The 19,349-nt window shown below is 39.7% G+C and overlaps 1 protein-coding gene across 12 annotated transcripts in view; it reads right to left on the bottom strand.

Annotated features, from left to right (window-relative positions):
• FARP2 (FERM, ARH/RhoGEF and pleckstrin domain protein 2) overlaps positions 1-19,349 on the bottom strand; it is an 81,023-nt gene that overhangs the window by 34,022 nt on the left and 27,652 nt on the right. For 10 of the 12 annotated variants that reach the window (XR_005830726.1, XM_040613607.1, XM_040613606.1 and 7 more), the window contains exons 5-13: positions 18,263-18,341; positions 16,214-16,311; positions 13,938-14,052; positions 5,622-5,769; positions 4,144-4,239; positions 2,598-2,761; positions 2,389-2,457; positions 1,181-1,238; positions 229-469 (exon numbers count right to left, since the gene is read on the bottom strand). Coding sequence is in view for 11 of the 12 variants with exons in the window: in XM_040613607.1 (XP_040469541.1) it covers positions 229-469; positions 1,181-1,238; positions 2,389-2,457; positions 2,598-2,761; positions 4,144-4,239; positions 5,622-5,769; positions 13,938-14,052; positions 16,214-16,311; positions 18,263-18,341 (1,068 nt within the window). In the remaining variant the exon portion in view is untranslated. The remainder of the gene's footprint in view (positions 1-228; positions 470-1,180; positions 1,239-2,388; positions 2,458-2,597; positions 2,762-4,143; positions 4,240-5,621; positions 5,770-13,937; positions 14,053-16,213; positions 16,312-18,262; positions 18,342-19,349) is intronic. The other 2 variants (XM_040613608.1, XM_040613611.1) reach the window with 1 other exon arrangement.

Below are 19,349 nucleotides of genomic sequence, written 5' to 3'. Positions count from 1 at the left end.
ACTGTGAATTTGCCAATGTGAAAAGAGGGGCACCCCGACTGCCGTACTGATGCTCTCGTTCAGCAACAAAACCACCTGTGGTAAAGTCATCCTCATCATTGTCATTTTTATAAACAGCAACCCTGCACTCCTTACTCCTCCTCTCTACATCTAGATCTAGACTGCAACCACTCTCAACAACAGGACAAGCAGGGGTACAGTTTCCTGCAACACTACCAAACCCAACACCTTGGAGCATGGGAGATCCAGGCTGCTGCATCAGTTTCCTCCCTGCTTCTTCTGCTGGCACTGCAGTGTTTTTTTCTGGATTCCTTGTGTATGGCGCTCGGGGGTCCACAGAGGAAGGGCTGGTTTCTGCAAAGATGGGCAGGATGGGAGTAGGAATGGCCGATGAGTGAACTGAGTGGAAGGGGGCAGCTGCTGAGGCAGGAGACCCTGGGGTTCTCAAGCCCTCAGTGAATGGGACACTCTAAGAGAAAAAAAAAGTAAAAACACAAGAGATAAAAAGATTTTTATAATACATAAAAACAAATGCAATATCTAGTTCCTGATGCAGAAGGAATAGGTGCTTCAAAAGACCTCACTTTACAGTAAATAAAACACTGTATACATAAATCGATCCAGCAGCCCCGGTCAGAGGCAAGATCTTTTTTGTTGATTTCTGGTAACTGGATAGAAAACTAAATCCATGTATTTTATAGCTTCTGCTGAAAAGGCATCCCCAATGGAAAGTAACACAAAACAATGACAGTGAAATCCTGTGATGCTTCCTTAACCTCCCACACAAAGCAAGTGTATTCAGTGAAACACTTGTTTCTTGCCACTGATTGTAGGAGGCATATATACAATAAACTCAAGACTTCCACAGAAAGCAGTCAGACAGCATCTGAAGACAAACTAATACTCTGAAATAGTAACATACTAGAAAGTACGACATTTTCTTTTCAGTTCGGCTGAACTCTGAAAAGGAAAACACTACTCACTTTACACTCCATTGGCTACAACTATCAAAACTGATAGCAGGCACAGAAAGAATTAAAGATGTGCATCAGGTACAAAGGTCAAACAGTGAAAGCAATACCGGACAAACAGTTGACTTGGATCACCTTTCTTTCACTGTCATCTCAGAAAGCTGTTTGTCAGCCTCCCTGACTGCGATAGAGGGGGCCGCAGAACTGACCTGCTTTGGCATGTCTGTGTTCGAAGCACGAGTGGACGCTCTGACTTTGCTGTGCCTCCTGCAGAACAGAGAGCATTCTGTGAGGATCCAAGACACGAATCAGACTTCTCCCCTCCCCATTCAGCTATTTCCATTCTCGTAGCCAGCAGAAACATCTCAAGCTGTATTTTATCATGTTTTGCTAATAACTAGTTCAAGATTTAAAGTCACAAGAGTTGTAAATTAAACAACAGAGAAGTAAGAAATGTACAGAAAACAGAATAAAACAAGATCCAGATGATTCATACCACTGAAGTATTCAAGAGCAACTTGGGGCAGAAGACTAGACTAAATAGCACGCCTAGTTTACCTTCTTCCTTTGTCATCAATATAAACATCTACAAACAAATGGCCTCAAAAACAGAATGAGTTAATCTGTAACAATTTTACGAACAACTTACAATTCAGTCAACCATGTAATTTATGGCATATAAAATTCTACATGTTACTCCCAAAAAGCCTCCTGCATCACACTTGTGGCTAGACTCATTCTATGTCAATGATTTACTAGAAAAATCAATCTTCCATATAGAAAAGGAGCTCAACTGGAGTCCAAAACATGAAAAATATGTATTAATAGTGGTTTAACGCAAACTTTTTTTTAATTTTTTTTTTTTAGCATTCCTATTAAATTTCTATAATCTTTCAGATTAAAGACTATGAGGCATTTCCCACACAAAGACAGGATGGCTTTGTAGTCAAGTAAGTGACAATTTTATAATGAAAGCGCACATTGTTAATTTATTTATATGTTTAGATGTAGATGAGTATTTAAGGTCACAGTTTCAAACCTGCAGATCCCAAGTTCGATGATGTGCTCTGCCACTGGCTACTTACATAGCTTAGTGACATAAGGACAAGTCCTCACCTAGTATCAGTGAATCTTCAAAACATATGAACTTTACGATGGCCAAGTCTCACACTGTCCACGGACATTAAAATGCAACACTGAAACTTTCCTAAGCTTCTTAAATCATCACAAAATTATAAATTTTTTAGACTTAGTTCCTCTACCTTAGATTTCAGGTAGACCTTAGTAACTGAGAAGTCAACAAGTGACCACACCCTCCAGGTATCAGGTATTTTAAATAAATACGCTGAAATTTAGGAAATAAGGGCACCATGAAAGTCTCAACTACATTTCACCTTACAAAATTATTTGAACTTACCTTTCATATGGTGTTTTCTTCATCCCACTGTCCTTAATATAATCCACTAGTTGCTTCTGCGTTCGTCCACTGCGAAGCCACAAAAGTATGAAAGTTATAAAACGCAGTGGATGAGACTTACAGATGGAACGACTTTAGAATACTTTTTCCTTTTGATCTCATTTTCTAAGATATGAGGAATTCAAAAAACCTGTTATGTTTCTCCCCACCTGTATCTGAATGATGACCCTCTGGTGAAGAACACTGCTTTAGCCTTTGGCTTTGGCTGATCAAAGAGCCTAAAGAACGTGTGATACTCAACACAGATTTTCCAGAAGTTTTTACACTCATCCCTACTTCCCAAAAGAAACTCCAACGTATCTTGATACGGACCCTGGGAACAAAACACAGAAGTTAAGCAGCACATAAAACAGCCACGAAGGAGAAAAGGAAAGTACAAATAGGTGCCAACAAAAAGGCTGACTCCAGTGAGATGCAGTATTTTGCTGTCACTTCTCATATGCCTTAAAGCAATGGAAGCGATCCTGAACGCAGTTTAAATCACTTAATACCTTTCAAAAATATTTGCTTACCTTGAAATTGTAAAAATGTTTTTTCTAAATGGCTTTAGAAACACGCTTAATATAATCCATTTTAAGAAATATGCATCACAAAGTTAGTAACTTGAAAGGAAATAAAAATATTTAAGTGGAACAGTAGTAATTTTAAAAGACTTTCTCCTTAGAAGTTCTGATGCTTGTCTTACTTCCTGAGATTTAGACTCTGCATCTAATACATCTATAAACTGTACTCTAATACGCTGTCTATCTCACAGTGATCACATGAAATTTCTGAGGGTCTCTGTGAGACACATGCAGACAGTGTGTCCTGCTTCGGGTTTCCATGATACACATAACTATATTATGTCCAAATATTTCCCCACCCTCCTTTTAAACCAACCCTACGCTGAATGTAACCTAGTCAGCCAGTGTGGAAGCAACAACAACTTTGATGACATCTGCAATCAAAAACATCTACTGTAGAACAGCCATGCATGAAAAATAACACTTCTGCTGTACAGACATACAGAAAAGATAAGGCTGTAGCAAGAGTAAACAAGTAAAATTAAGCTCCGACAATATAATCTCAGCCACCTATTCTTTCCTGAGGGGTATCAGGTTATTCTCATTTGAATCCAGGGACTCTACCAGATTTTTTTACTCAAGCAGCACATACTCAACAGGTTCCTGGAGGGAACAGTCACATAAAGCAATTACTGTTTGTATCAGCAGTGTACTGTAGTGTTATTTTAAGGAGCTACAGCCAAAAGCACTTCCTAGCATGCTTTTACCTAAACAACAGAGATTTATTATGAACTAAGTTACCTTAGTTCATTCTGGCGGTAATAGATCAGAGAGTTCATAACAGTGCTAACCTCCATTTATACCCAAGGGAATTACTAAACGTAACTTTATTCAGAGTAAAAGTACTGAGAAAGGATGTACCAAATTCTTGGGGTTTTTCTTTTTTTTGGTATCTTAGATTTACATGTGTGTACGCCTAAGTCAAGGGTAACCTCAGGCTGATACACAAAACCTAAAAATCTAGACAACAGACAAGGGGTGAGAAAGGAAAGATTTTTACTTGAGTAATGAAGGCAAGCCTACCACACTGAAGCTGATTTATAGAATTACAAACTCTAGAATTTTTCATAATAAAATTAAGTATACGTATTTTTTTCAACATTGACCAGCCTACTGTTACAGTAAAACTTACACAGACCTCTGGGTGGAGTTTAATAAGGAATCTTTTCCTCTTGAAGCTTAGCTTACGGACCTTTGACCAGTTGAAGGTATTGATTTTCGTATTACCCTGAATTAAAATGGTAACAGTTAAAAGTTGGCAAAAGTTTCAGGAGTAAGAGCAGCAAGCAAAACTCTGTTGCGCGTGTATAGACATATGCACGTGCACACACACCATCCCTCCAACCCATTCTGCTGGATTTTTATTTCTGGTGACAATATTCCCTTAAACAGCTTTAACTTTCAGTAGAAGGATAGCTAGAAGCGTGCAATGTCTGTCTGTCTCTGCGCAGACACTACAAAAAAGGAATGGAAAATCTAGAAAACCAGATGGGAAAGGAATAGTGTCAACCCTATTGATATGAAGAATACTTTGCAGTAAAACAAGACAAGGGTTTCATTTTATTTAACATGCTTTCTTTTTTCTCTGGACAGAACTCTAGACACACTCCTCCATGATGATTTTTCTAACTAGTCAGTACAGTATACTAAGGAGTAATTGCCACACGCATGAAGAGACCTGCCAAGCTCTTCTTGCTCACAAGCCTGCTTACTTGACTAAAACCAGGATAAAACCAGGCTCTGCCTTCACCCCACTGGCCCACATCAGACCTCCCCTCCCCATACCACTGACTCCCGAAGCCTCAGGGAAGGACCTCACCAGCACTCACTACCACAGCAATTCTCCTGTTACCCCCTATAAGCAACAGGACACAAAAAAAAAAATGGTACTTCAAGAGAAAGACCCAAATGAGCTGAAATGATGGAAACCTCAGGAGCTGAGAGGCTACTGAGGACAACTGAGAACTGCAGGACTGCAGTGGCCCATGCATCTCCAAAAAAAGCTGCCCCAGCGTAAGAAAAGGACAGGTAACACACAAAATGAATGGCAAATAAGTGCCTAAATGGAAATATTTCAGTAGGTTGGCTGCCTGTGTTTTTTGTGGGGGAGGAAAACAATATGATCACATTCAAAAACAGAACTCTGATCATCAAGTTGCTTATTTAATACGATAAAAGTAGTAATTCTAATTGGTCCAATCACTCCAATGAAACAGCACTTCTATACGCTAAGAGAAGCATTACCCCAGCAAAAATATACTGTAACATTAAAACAAGGGAAACTGAACAAAAATTCCAGGATTCCAGATCTATTCCAGGACTGTATCAAATGAATTGATGATTTTCTCTGAACACATACATAACTTTCAAGCAGAGAACAAAAACTCTTCTACTTTCCTGTCACTGTTGGTTTTGATGCTCTTCTCTCTGCACCAACAAGGACAAACTGCACCAAACAGTATTTTGGAGGTTTAAGCGACACTCCCTTGACCATAAAAATGTGCTAAATTTTAAAAGCAGAGACACCTGAAGTTAATATGAGAGACTTACTCCCAACATGTGCTAATGGAAAGACAGGCACATGTACCCAGCCTGCCCTACCCACCTTACCTGGAATACCAGCACACCCATGTGTGAAACAGCTAGATTAATTTTGGTGCCCTCACGGTCAGATGCAAGGTGAAATCTGATGCCATACATCTCCAGTTTCCGAGCAATTTCAAGCACTTGAAAGTCTGATTCAGCAGGAGTTTGACCCCTATAATGAGGAAGAAATTTAAGGAAAATCTGATTCTACAATATTGCCAACATGGCTAATACACTGAAGTCTGAACTCTGGCACTAAATAAGAAATTGCTATCTTACCCAGCCGGGCAGTTTCACTCCAGATTAAGTATTACACTGAAACTTTTGTAATAGGAGCAACATGCAATGGCAGATGACCAACCTAAAATGCATTCCATAGACAAAGGCACTGAAATAAATGGTAACTAGTTCAGAGCTATTTCAGTTCAGAAACAATGAAGTTGAATAAACTTGAATTCAGTCCACAGAGCCCCTTGTTCTGCTTGCTGGTATACATGTTAGTAAGAGCGAGAGAGGAAAGAGCTGCACAGCCAGCACAACAGAAGCAAAATAAATATTGCAACAGAATAACCCATTCCAGGTAGGGCTTTGGGGCTACATCAGAATTCTTAACGCTAGTACTGTTGCATGCAACACATTCCCTTAGTCTTTGGCTTTATTATTTCCTCCCTGCCAGGAGATCTGGAGAAGAATTTTTAAAATTAGGTATCATTTTCTGTTGAAACGACTTTGAAAACAGGAGGAAGATGTACACACATGGAGCACCTCCTTTCTGAGTGTGCATAAAATCCGAGCAAGCAATACAGAAACTGTTACAGACTCTGGAATGCACCAGTCACAGATTCAGCCTTCATTTAATTCTCCAGAAGTCTGCAAGTTTGCTCAAGTCAAACAATTGACATTTTGTTTTCCTGCATGACAAAACAGTCCTGGATCATCTGTCTGTCTTTTTTTGTTGTTGTTTTGTTTTTTGGGTTTTTTTTTTGTTTTTTCCCCTTCCCCCTCATTTTTCTCCACGAGAGGGAGTTTAGCAGATTAAAGTGCATTTGTCAGCTGGCTCTCAGGAACAGGAGGGGCGACCATGGACTGTGCAACTGGTTCAGATGGCAGCGCCAGTGCAGAGACGACAGCAAGCCCATGGAGCAGGAGATGTACAGTGCCTGAAACACCTCTTGTCCAGGACACAGAAGGTGGTCATGCCACCAAAACACGTGAGGTCCAAGACCCCAAAATATGGACCAACCCAAAATATATAATTTCACAAGCCTTGAGATGATCTAGTGAAACACTGGTACTTGTATTGACAAGACCTTTTTCCTACAAGTCAAAACTGTCTCTAACAGTCTGGGGTCCTGACATGGGGTTTACAATACTTCAAGAACAAGCAAATGCTGCTGTGGAAATGAAGAAGTTCTTGCTTCTGAACATGCCACAACTAGACTACAAAGTAAAAAAGTTCTGGTTACAAGCACAAGCCTGTCACCTAAGGTAGTCTCTGAACTAAAAACATACTGCAAGACAACACTACCACCCAATTTTAGGCATAAATACAGTCCAGGAGAACTAGCTAAGGCAGGAGACCCTTCTGTGCTAACTCCACAGAAACAAAAGCAGCACAGGAGGTGCCAGGGCACTGGGACCAGTGACACTGCTTCAGTCACAGCTGTATAAAGTGACCCCTTGTCTCCCTACTGAAAATGACTAGAAATAAAAAACATTAACATTACTTCCAAGCACGCGCAGCACAAGCCACCTATGCTACTGCATTGATTGGATTCTTCTCACAATGTGCAAGTTCACTAGAATATACATAACGGTACAAGGAAGACACAGGGGATAAAAACGGATTATTACTCTTATTTACAACCAACTAGTGCTGAAACCAGATTAGATTCCTGCACACACAAAGAGAAATTTTTAAAATCCTGTTTTCCAAGAAATGGCCTGCCTTGCATAAATCTGTATTTAATTTCATTAAAACAGATGATAAACTATTTGTAGCATGATTCATTTTCATGTATAGTAGTGCCAATCACATCAGTATTAAATAAATGGTCCTGCTATCCTGACTTGCCTTTCTAGGCATGCTCCTTAAAAATACCTCCTTCTACCTACCTATAGTCATGTTTTAGATTAAACAACCTTATTTTAGATTTCTTTTTATTTAGATTTCTTTTAAATACAAATTGAGAATATAATTTACCAGAAATGGGGATGACAACAGTACATATTAACTGCATGTAGGAATTTTCTCTACAATTGAGAGTGTAATAATGAAATTTATTTAATATGTTAACATTTTAAAAATTGAAGTTGTTAGAAGAAACAATGCTTCTTTGATTCTTAGTAAAATGCTCCTTAGGCTAACACAAACACAAAAATGCACTCAAAGTAAGCCTGAATACACATATATTTGACAACAGGATTTCAACAGTATTCTATTACCTTATTCTGGAGATGAAAAAAAAATAAATCTTTAACATTACAACTGGAAATTCAAAATTTATTTTGCCAACTGAAGAAAGCAGGGATTTAGTGAAGTTACTAACTTCACAACTTCAGTCCATATTCAAATGTCAGTACGATATGACTGTGTACATATAAAGGTAATATAGAAAGGGAATACATAAAAGAAACACCAAACTACATAGTCTTGTAGCTGCATGTCTACCAGTGTTACCACCACATGTACTAGTTATGTCTAAGAGCTTAAACTAGTAAAGCAGATTTCTCCTCCCCTACTGAAATGAGTAATGAGGGAATATAAGTGGTTTTATACCGGCTTTAAGTATTACTGGCATTTCTTTCATAGATTCCTTAACTACATCAAAATAGCTGAACTCCCATAGTTCCTGTTTATTATACAAGACAAAAAGGTAGATCATAAATATTAATTTTGGCCACAGCTTCCCGAGTTACACTCTAAAAGCACTGTGTATAACTCTCACCCACACTAATTCCTGCTGTAATTCTTCTGAACAGAGCAACATTAAGAATGAAAGTGGTGCTTTGTCATTTAAAGAGGGTGCTGAGGATGCTAAGGCTGCCGGAGGCTGGGAAGGGGGTTTGGAAGAGAAGGGAAACAAAGATTAGGATAAAATGGCAACTAAAAAGTTGGAGCTGTGTAGTACTAAAAATTCTTCATGAACAGTTCAGTGTAACTGATGCAGAACCACTGACAGTTATTTTATGTTCCATTAGATGTGATCCAAAGCACAGCACATCTCAGTGAATAAAAAATCCCAAGAGTTTTAAGAGTGCTCTCATGCATACAACCTGCCTGCACCTACCAAGGAAGGAGGAGGCCTTGAACGAGGAAAGCCAGGAGCGATGCCCGGCAGCTCACGCTGCACCACAAACAGTTACAAACAAGAAGCAAGTTTCAAAGTAATTATCCTCAAGATGTTTGCTGCAGACTAAGCTGCACAGACCAGCCTGAAAACAATCTGGTCTAATTTTGTTCATCCACTAAGCAGATAAATCTACTTAATCTTCCCCAGGTCAATGGACAACAGACTATCTAATACACGTATTTTCCAGCAAAAACTGCTGTCAACACAGTATGTTTTAGTGTAAAGGTTCCATACATACATCCATCTAGACAAATATTGGTAGTGTATTACAATATTCACGCGGCAATCGGGGCAATCTATTCAAAATAAATGCTGTTAAATGCTGGGCGATTTACAGAGCATTTAAAACCAGTGACTAAAATAGAATCTTAAACATGAAGTGTCAAAACGCTGCATACGTAGATATTATTAAAAACAATCTATATATTTATATTTAAACAATATTGTAGCAACCTATATTTTTTGCTAATTTACAAACAATGTGAAGAATTTAAATCATGGACAACTAGGCTAACAAGCTGTGAAAGAACATGAGGCATAACAGTAAACATAAATATAGATCTATCAAACCTTCCATTTCCTTCCTGATTTATGTACACACAAAAAAAACCAAAGCCATCTGAATGCAAGCAAATTATGCTACGTTTAATTCTGGACTACATTCACCCCACAGCAAGTACTCTATTCATTCTACTTTCATCAAGGCAGTAAGCATTGCATGTTAAGTGCCTGGGGTGCCAGCATTTAACTGCACTGCCACCAATCCATGATCTTCAAAATAATTTTTTTTATATGAACTATAAAAATGAAGTAAAGTTGATCCTGGCTCTTGCTGAAGCAACTACGTAATATGATATACCAAAAATGCAACTCATCCTGTTTATTGTTACTACACTTGCAAAGTTAAATACAAAACCTGTATTTCTGTATCTGTGGAAGTAAAAGGAAGTATTTTTAAAACAGAACAAAAAAAATAACAGATATTTAATAGAAAATTTTTCAATTCCCACCTTTCTGAATATAATATTCTCAACATATTTTCTCTTCTTTTGATACAGAATGGAACTGGGCACACAGATTCTGTTTTATTCAGCTTGATGTTCTTCTACCACTTCTAATAGCTACCGTGAAGCAATAAAAATATATAAAAAATAAAAATCAAACCACAACTTTCTAACGTGAGGAGACACTCTACATCATTCAAAGAGACTGAGCACTCTCTGCAAAGGCAGACACATTGTCCTGCTCCCCCAACTCACGCACGGTGCCAGAATGTGTCCTGCTGCAAGTCCAGCCTGAGAAAGACAAATCGATGCTCCCGCCTTGATATGACACAGAATCCCCCTGTAAACTGGTACACAAGTAAGTGTGTCAAAGACAAAGCAAGGGCTGAGAAGAAGGAAAACCGAGGCAGAAAGAAGATGATGCAGTAACAACCTGGAGATGAGCCATCCTGCTAGAAATGGGTTTCTTTTCGTAGAAGCTATGTTTAACATGAGAAGTCCCTGTCAAAAGCAATCAGTGGAAGACAGAATCAGTCTGCTGAAGGTAAGCGGGGGAATAATAAGGTCAAGCAAAGGAAATAAAAAATAAGAATAACCCCCCCAAAAAAATATTTACACACAAGGATGCTAAGAGAGAAGTATTTTGTCTGTTTAACCGCACTGTGCACTCGCCAGGAAGCAGACAAACGCCCAAGGTCCATGCTCCTGCTTGCTTCTTCTAACAGAAATGAGGAAAAATGTGTCTACGCTCTGAGAAAGCACAGGACATTCACAACTACTAAAAATGGAAAAGGGTGGCCTGAGTAAGGGAAGAGAGAAGAGACGTGTAAGGAAGTTACAGCTATTTTTAGGACTGCAGTGCTTCCAAAGTTACATCTCTCTAGCAAAAATTTTTCCAAAGGCACAGGGGGATTTAAAACATGCATCCAAGGTACTCAGGTATCGCCAACGTTTGATCCTAACTTTTTCTAATCACATGCCTCAGCTTTTAATCTTAACATGGTTTCAATGTACACATCTAAAACACTGCCTTAAAATAAGATTTGCAATCATTTTAATAATATGGCTATATTAGATGCAATCCTCATTAAACTAATGAAAAGTAGACTTATGAAGAAAGGAATATTTTCCTATTAACCATCCTCTGACTTCTTCCAGACGGGCAAAAATACAAGCTTTCCTTACTGTAAAGAACAATTAGAAGTAACTTGTTTGAAAAAAGCCCAAACCTGATTAATAAAATTATGTCATAGAGGAGGGACCACGGTCACCTTCCAGCAGCCCAGGGTGCTCCCAGCCCCGTCCAGCCTGGCCCTGGGCGCTGCCAGGGATGGGGCACCCACAGCTGCTCGGGGCAGCCTGTGCCGGCGCCTCGCCGCCCTCTCAGCAAAGAATTTCTTCCTAATAGCTAAGCTGAATCTCCCCTCTTTCAGCTTCAAACTGCTCCCCCTTGTCCTGTCACTGCGTGTCCCTCCCAGCTTTCTTGCAGGCCCCTTTAGGTACTGGATGGCCGCCAGCACGTCTGCCCCAGCCTTCTCTTCTCCAGGCTGAACAGCCCCAGCTCTCCCAGCCTGTCTCCGCAGGAGAGGTGCTCCAGGCTCCTCATCCCCTTCACAGCCTCTGGCCCTGCTCTAACAGGTCCGTGCCCTTCCTGTGCTGGGGGCCCCAAGGCTGGACGCAGCGCTGCAGGGGGGTCTCACCAGAGTGGAGCAGAGGCGGAGAAGCGCCGGCCACGCTGCTGAGGATGCAGCCCAGGGCACAGCTGGCTTTCGGGGATGCAAATGCACACGGCTGGGTGATGCTGAGCTTCGTGTCCACCAGCACCCCCAGCCCTTCTCAGGGCTGCTCTCAATCCGTTCTCCACCCAGCCTGTATTTGTGTTTGGGATTGCCCCGACCCCTGTGCAGGACCTTGCACTTGGCCTTGTTGGACTCCATGAGGTTCAGACGGGCCCACCTCTCCAGCCTGTCAGCGTCCCCATGGATGGCATCCCGTCCCTCCAGCATGTCAACTGCACCATGTAGTCCCTGATTCCCCCAGAAGGCAGTCACAACCTTTCTATCAAGCAAGGTAAACCAAGAAAACTCCCCACAAGCAGAAGCAACTTAGTCGGATCCATGCACATGATTAACAAAGGGCTGTTCTGTGCACGGTCTGGATGTTTTTATCCCAGATCTATGAAGTCACACATTTCATAACAAATTTGAAAGCCATCAGCCTATACTGTGTGATGTCATCAAAAACCTATCATGAAGCCATTCGTAGCTTTAGACTCCACAGCATCTTGCAGCAGTAAGTTTCACAAAGTCATTACAAGCTGTAAGAAAAGGATGTTGTTCCTCCTCTTTTAATTTGCTTTGAAGTTACTGCCTGTTTGCTTCAACATTTTTCTTTTGACATGAGAACAATAATGAAATATTTCTGTGCAATTAACGGTTTCTCTCTTCCAGCTACCTTCTACCAAGGTGAAGAATCCCAGCGTACATTTTAATTTACTTCGAAATTACTTCAAAATACTTCAACAACATCTAGTCTGTTCCTTCATCACTTCCATGTGCACCTCAAAGGTTCAAAAGCAGAAAAGAAAGTAACAAACGTCTGATTTCATCAAGAATCAACAAAGCTGAACTTCCATCATACCAATAATTTCAACTGAAAATGAGTGATCATAAAAGGCAAACAGTTAATTATTGAAATTCTCAGGAACTGATTTTGCAGTAATACAGGACGTGTCTTCGCCTGAAACACAGATGCTGCTCTGAAAAAAATCCTTGTTCTGTCTTAAAAGTTAATCAGCAACAATTCCTGAGTTTACCCACACAGAGCAAAAGGAAAATTTGTATTTCTAATACAGTATTTGACTTAAAGCAAAACCAAGAACAACAAACTGTACACGTGGATATACTCAACTAATAGAAGCACTTCAGATTGCTAAATCCTGATATGCAGGGTCGCAAAAACTACAGGAAAAGACCTGTTGGGTGAAATCCAGCCCCTTATCACCATTTTATCGAACACCTCTTGCTTTAACCTGTCAACTCTGAGAACTGCACAAGTTAGGAGCATTATGGCAGGTAACACTCTGGAATCTCTCAGTGATATTAACATTGTGTGCTTCAAAGCCTAAATGAATGATACCGTGGCAAACATATATTGTCCAGTGCAAACCCTGATCTTCCAAGTTGTATTTTGGTCACAACAAAGCTTCCCTGTAGGCTAACTTCTCCTTCACAAGCACCATGTCAACTGCCTGCTCCAAATCTTCCTCCTTACCAAAATATTTTACACTGCACACACCAAGTAGATCTTCACATTTTAAGACCAGCCAGATTAGACTGTAAAACACACGACCTTACTGTACATAGAACATGCATGGTGGGAGAAGTGGGCATTTCAAACGAAACATTAATTTCTGCAGTTCCTGACTGTGTGTTGGAGTTAATTTTATATTTGTAGCAAATAGTTTATTTGTCCCTTAATAAATTTTACATATTTCAAATACACTCCACCTGCAAAATAGGGTATTGCATAACTTCTGATGAAAGTTCTGTCTCCCCCTCTCCCTCCATCCTTCTCCATCTCCTTTACGCTTAATGAACACAGAATGAGTACAATGCAATTGATTTCTAGTTATTTAGACAAAAGCAAGACTTAAGCATTTTATGGCAAGCTGAACTTAAACTTTGTAGACTGGAAATTCTGTAGAATGATTTTGCCTAAAACCATTATTGCAAGCTCATGATAGCTCTCTTTGGTTATTAAAGGTACGCTGAAAAAAAAATTACTGGAGAAAAACTAGCACCCAACAACTCTGCGCTAACTATGTAACTATTGTTCCATCCAACTTTTCTTGCTAGATGTAAATGGCATTTAACTCATACAATCTTACATCATCCTACCGCGTAGTGTGCTCAACCTCCACCAAGCAGGTCCACCTGCTCCCCAGAAGTATACATTAGTGGCATACATTAATCCTCACTTACACATGCTTCCTGTGGAACTCCAGAATCTTCCCTTCAATTCTTTCCTGGTTTGGCAAATACTGGTTTGTTTTAAGGTGTTCTCGATCCTCTGATTCATCGAAATCCCCTATTTCAGCTATTACAAAAAAAAAACAATGTAAGAAGAAACAATGAAAGAAAATACACGGTAAGGAATTACAGAGACTCCAAGAGCCTGAATGTATTTTCCTTTTAAGTGCTTCAAATTTGTGCATTATGCTTTGTATCCAGCTTTATTTCACAAAACACTCACATTTACCCCAGAGAGACTTCCTGGGAATTACAGTATTATTTGAACATCGCTTGGAAAATTTAGACTTCCTTACAGTCAAAGATGTGAGACTTATAGAAGACGACCCATGAGGTGTCTAAATATTTCTTCCTTACAGATACCTCATACCAAACCAGCATATTTCAATTTAATTTTTTCTAAATATAAGTAAGAGTTATAGACAAGCCTACTTGGGAAGATGGCAAACTACATGTTAGGAATTGTCCAAAAATAAGTACCTAGCAAAAAGAGAAGGCAGCATTACGTGCCTATATATCCCCAGAGCACCTACATCTTGAGTTTCAGTCTCCCCTTCAAATATCCACGCCTTTCAGAAATGACATGGTGGATTTAGGAAGAGATTTATAAGAGAAAAAAGCATGCATCAGAAGTGCAAAGCAGCTTCCATCTAGTAAGACATGAAACAACCAGAAGCCTTTGGCTTGGAAAAGAAAATCATGAGGCAGGCAGAAGATACGACAAACATATATAAAAATTACAAATTGAATATTTTTTTAATAAATAAATAAATTTTTTTAAAGTTATTTATTTTTTCTGATAATAAAATAGGAAGTTACATATTACATTAAAATGCAAATGTTTTAAAAAGACAAAAGGACATACATTTTCCTACAAACCTCCCAAAAACTAAGCTGTGACGCTCCTTTTCATGGAAGGATGCCAAAAATATAAGCAAATTCAGAAGGCAGACAAATACATGGAAGCAAAGTTCATCAAGGGCAACTAAATAAAGAAATGCAGAGTCAATCTTTGACTTAGAAAGGCCACATGCAAAGATTACTGGATTGGTGCAGCAAAGGAAGCGATGCCGTATGCTTGCTCTGGGGGCTTCCCTACAGCATCTGCTATCAACTGCTGTCAGAGAGAGTGGACTACGTGAACTAATAATCTCATCCAAGGCAGCTGTTCTTAAAAAACACACAGCAATATCCTGTTTGAAATCAAGCCAGCCTATGAAACAAAAAAAAAAAATTGAAAGGCACTTTTGTAAAATAATTTATGTTAAAAATAATCATATTCTTTCTCACTTCTGATTTTCTAGTAGAGTAGAAGCAAGCTAAGCAAGGCCAGATGCTGAGATGTGCTTGCCAGCTCCACACTGGAAAGTCATGAGCACATCTTAATTGTGTCACTCACTGATGGTACACACACATTGCTCTTCCGATAAAATCATCACTAACTAATATTATTATTTTACAATGCAGAATTATATAACTAATAACTATTCAGCAGTGCACATGTGAAGAGGTATTATTTATTATCTTTTGTTTCAAGTCAGCAAGGGGGCACAAAATCCTGTTTCTGCAGCTCAGGTTGCAGATTTGTAACCGCTATATCACTTGGCTGCTGCTCGAGCTGATTTAGTGTCTGAACCTATTTAAAGTTTTCAACCTGCTCACCTTACAGGCCACGTTTTTAGGTCTTTAGGTGCATACAGAGCGAGCGAGCAGCAACATGGAGAGCATCCAAATCAATTGCTTCCCATTTCCATTTTCATTCCAAGCAAGGAGAAAAGCTGCTGACAACCCTACTGTTGAAATTGTTCTGGCAAATAATTCTAGTTTTATTTCAGCCCTGTCTCCGCATACTTATCTCCCCCCCAGCCACGGGGAAAGTGAGAAACAAAGCCAAGGAAGCACCGAGGCAGATGGAAGCAGCTGCCTGGAAGATGATGAGCACTAGTGACCTGGTTTGCAGAGCCAGGGAAAACAGACAGCACGCAAGGGGTTGGGTTTCGTAGCCTCCATGAAGCCAAAGTTATCTTGTACACAAGCACCAGCTGTTCCTCACCACAGCTAGCCCTGATGATAATCCCAGTGTTCAAAATCAATGGGGTTTACTGCATGTAGGGAAGGAAATACCATGAGACAGAAAATGCTTTTAGTTACCAAAAGCTACTGTATGCTATTTGACTAGGGTTAGCAATGGCAACATCACCCAGCGTCACCACAGTTGGGATACTCACATTGCAGAAGGTGTGAGACCAGAAGAGCGGCCGTATTGTCGCTGCAGGTCAGTCGCTCCTCTGCCAAATCTCTCTTGATTTGCAACGCAAACAGGTACCTGAGAGAGAGTTGTAAGTACTAGAGTTACAAGTAACCACCTCGACACATGAGAGAACAATAAAATGACTGAGCAGGATTTTATAAAACCAGCATCTCCTAATTCTTCTTCTCTCGAAAAACAAGGTAACACAGAAGCCTGGCTGCCAAGGATGGTCAAATCAAACCAAATAACCCGTGACTAATCTAGTGCAATTTATCAGCATCAATACACACACAAGAACAAGGAAGCAAAAGGAAAATCACACTTTTAACAAGTCTGATTCGTGAAGTAACAGCAGATGTACTTTTTAGCTAGAAAGAATCTTAATGAACACTTCAAGTGAATTTATTTACTAGAAAAATGATGGAAGAACACCACCGTTTCTATTATCTTGTTAGGAAAAACAATGAGCATTTCTGCTAGCACTCAATTAATTTACTCAGTGGTTATATTTTCCAGGATTACAATGTTAGCAGCCTACAAAGACAGTAAGAGGTTAAATACCATCATCTTATACTTCTAAACTCTTAACTAAAGTATTTTCCAATCAGCTGCTAAAGAGGAATAGATTTCTGTTTAACAGTTTTGTATAAGTAACAAGCTGCCTGCGAAACATAGAAGGATAGAAGAAAAACATGGCAGGCTTGAAAGTATGCTGATAAGGACCAATTTTGTAACCTAAACCAATTTTAATGTATTTTTATGAATGGAATGCTGGCAAGTCTTTTGTGCTTTTTACTTGAAAAAGGTGCAATAAGGACTCAAATAAATAGGCAGCAACTCATTACTATAAACCTCTAAACTGACAGACTGATCAATATTCTTTAGCAAATTATACCCTGAAAGAGAACAGGAATTTTTTTGTAAGAAGAATTAATTTTAAAACATTATGTATGACATTCTTGATGCAAAAAGATAACAAAAAGATATACATTTTGAATGTGGGGTTTTTTTTTTAGTTTTGAAGTACCGTAAGTATGTACTAAAGACTTCTATAAACTATGTTCTGTTTTCTGCATACCTCAGCTATCTTGGTTTCTTCAATACACTCACAATTAAGTCTATAAATCATTAGTAGCATTACGAAATACCTAGATGCTCTAAGCAAAGACCAGAATCCCATAATAAATACTCCATAAATAGACAAAAATATGGTTCGTGCTCCAAAAAGCTGTATTTCTAATTAAATTCTTACAAGAAACAGCAGTTAACATAAGAAAATGGGGAGCAAAGGAAATATTTATATCGTATTTATGATTACAACAGACAATCGCATTGTATTACAGCAGTTATCATGCTGGTTTGCTCTAAAATCAGTCTGAAGGATAAAGAACCTCTGTTGATCTCTAGAAGGAATTACACCTAAAAGCAGCAAATCTGGGAAAAGCACTAAATTAGCTCTTCAAACACTGAAATCCTGGATAATGACCTTACTAGAGGCACAGGCTTCAAACCACGTTCCCAGATGCTGGCAAGCAGAGAGGTCTGCTTCGTTTACCAAAGTTAAATTTAAAGCAAAGACTGCTTTAGCAATCAGCAAAAGAGACCCATGATGAGCTGGTGAAAAACAGTATGTGTGTTGAACAGTACTGTGTGTTTGCTAGCTGTAGAATACTTACAAGTGTAGACATCAGAAGTTTAAATTATAAAGTAATTTTTTAAAACATGTCCTGATTATTTTCTGTAGGTACTGTTTAAGAATTTTAGTATTTCCTCTATAGCCTGTCTCTTTTGATACTGTAATGTTTGGCAAGCCCTAACCTGCACTGTTTTCTGTTTTGAAAAATTTTTTTTTCCAGTAACATTCATCTGCCAACATGTGTCTGCTAAAACTATGACAGTGATGGAAAGTGCTTTCACTCACTTTCAATGTAAGTTTTGTTTGGAAACAGATGCAACATCCTCCTACTCTTACCCTCCTATTATTTCACTAGGTAATGCAAATAAAATTCTTCAAAAAATACTTTACCTAGTATATTCCTCCTGCAACTGACCCGGGTCTGGAGGGAAAAACTTCACAGCTAGACGAAGCATTGTAGTCTTTGGTCCTGCAAGAAAAACTAGTTATTTCACAAGAAATTCTTGTTCTTCATAAGTACATGCATATTATGTTTTCTAACATGCAGAGAAATATAACACGCATGAAGTTGAGCCAGTTTTCAGCTTGCCAGCTAACTATAGGAGACCTACGGGGTATCAATAGTCCATGTCAACGGAGATACAGCAGGTAGTTCCTCTGAAAACTACCTACTCTGCTTCTGAGGCAAGTCTGCAGTCTGAATGCTGCAAAGATAGTTTCATGCAACACGAAAGCTGTAATACACCAAAGCAACTACCTTACGTCAAAACTACAGAAGCATCACAGATGACCTAGTGAGAGGCTCTCAGAAGGGGAAGAGGGTGGAGACACACCCCACAGGCTCTCCCAACACCAAGCACTACCATCACCAGAGGTGCTGACAAACTGAACCAACGAGTCTGGCCAGACCCAGATGGCTCCTGTAGATATAAAAGCATGTTTGCAGCCTGCTCCCAGCATGCCCATTAATACCCATTTCTTACCATTTTTAACACTGTTTTGTCAACCTCAACAAGGAGAAAACTTACTTAATGTTTACATCTAAACAGAATCCTAAATAACTATTTGGAACAGTCCATAATCCTCTGTGTAACATTTTACAACAAGAAAACCCAACTGCGACTGGACTGCGTTAACAGTTTCAGCACCACAACCCAGCCCACTGACCCGCTGCCTCTATGCCCACAATCCCTTGTTTCACTAGGATTTTCGGAGGAATATTCCAGGGCACCACAATCCCTTACCGTGCCACAGCTGGGCACCACCGTTCTGCCACATCCATCTGTGCTGGCTGACCAGCAGACAGAGCGCCGGCCAGCCCTTGCTAAGAGAAGCCTGCTAGGCACCCAGCTCACGTTTGGAGGCATCCCCTGGACCCGAGGATTGCCGGGCATCCACCGCAGCGCCACTGACAGCATCTCCACTCGACTGCAACAGACTGAGGCCCGTCCCCCAGCATGCACCTTCCCACAAGGAG

Source organism: Falco naumanni, chromosome 13 (genome assembly GCF_017639655.2).
Source record: "Falco naumanni isolate bFalNau1 chromosome 13, bFalNau1.pat, whole genome shotgun sequence".
NCBI classification, from domain to species: domain Eukaryota; kingdom Metazoa; phylum Chordata; class Aves; order Falconiformes; family Falconidae; genus Falco; species Falco naumanni.
This window is presented reverse-complemented; position numbering and strand designations above follow the sequence as displayed.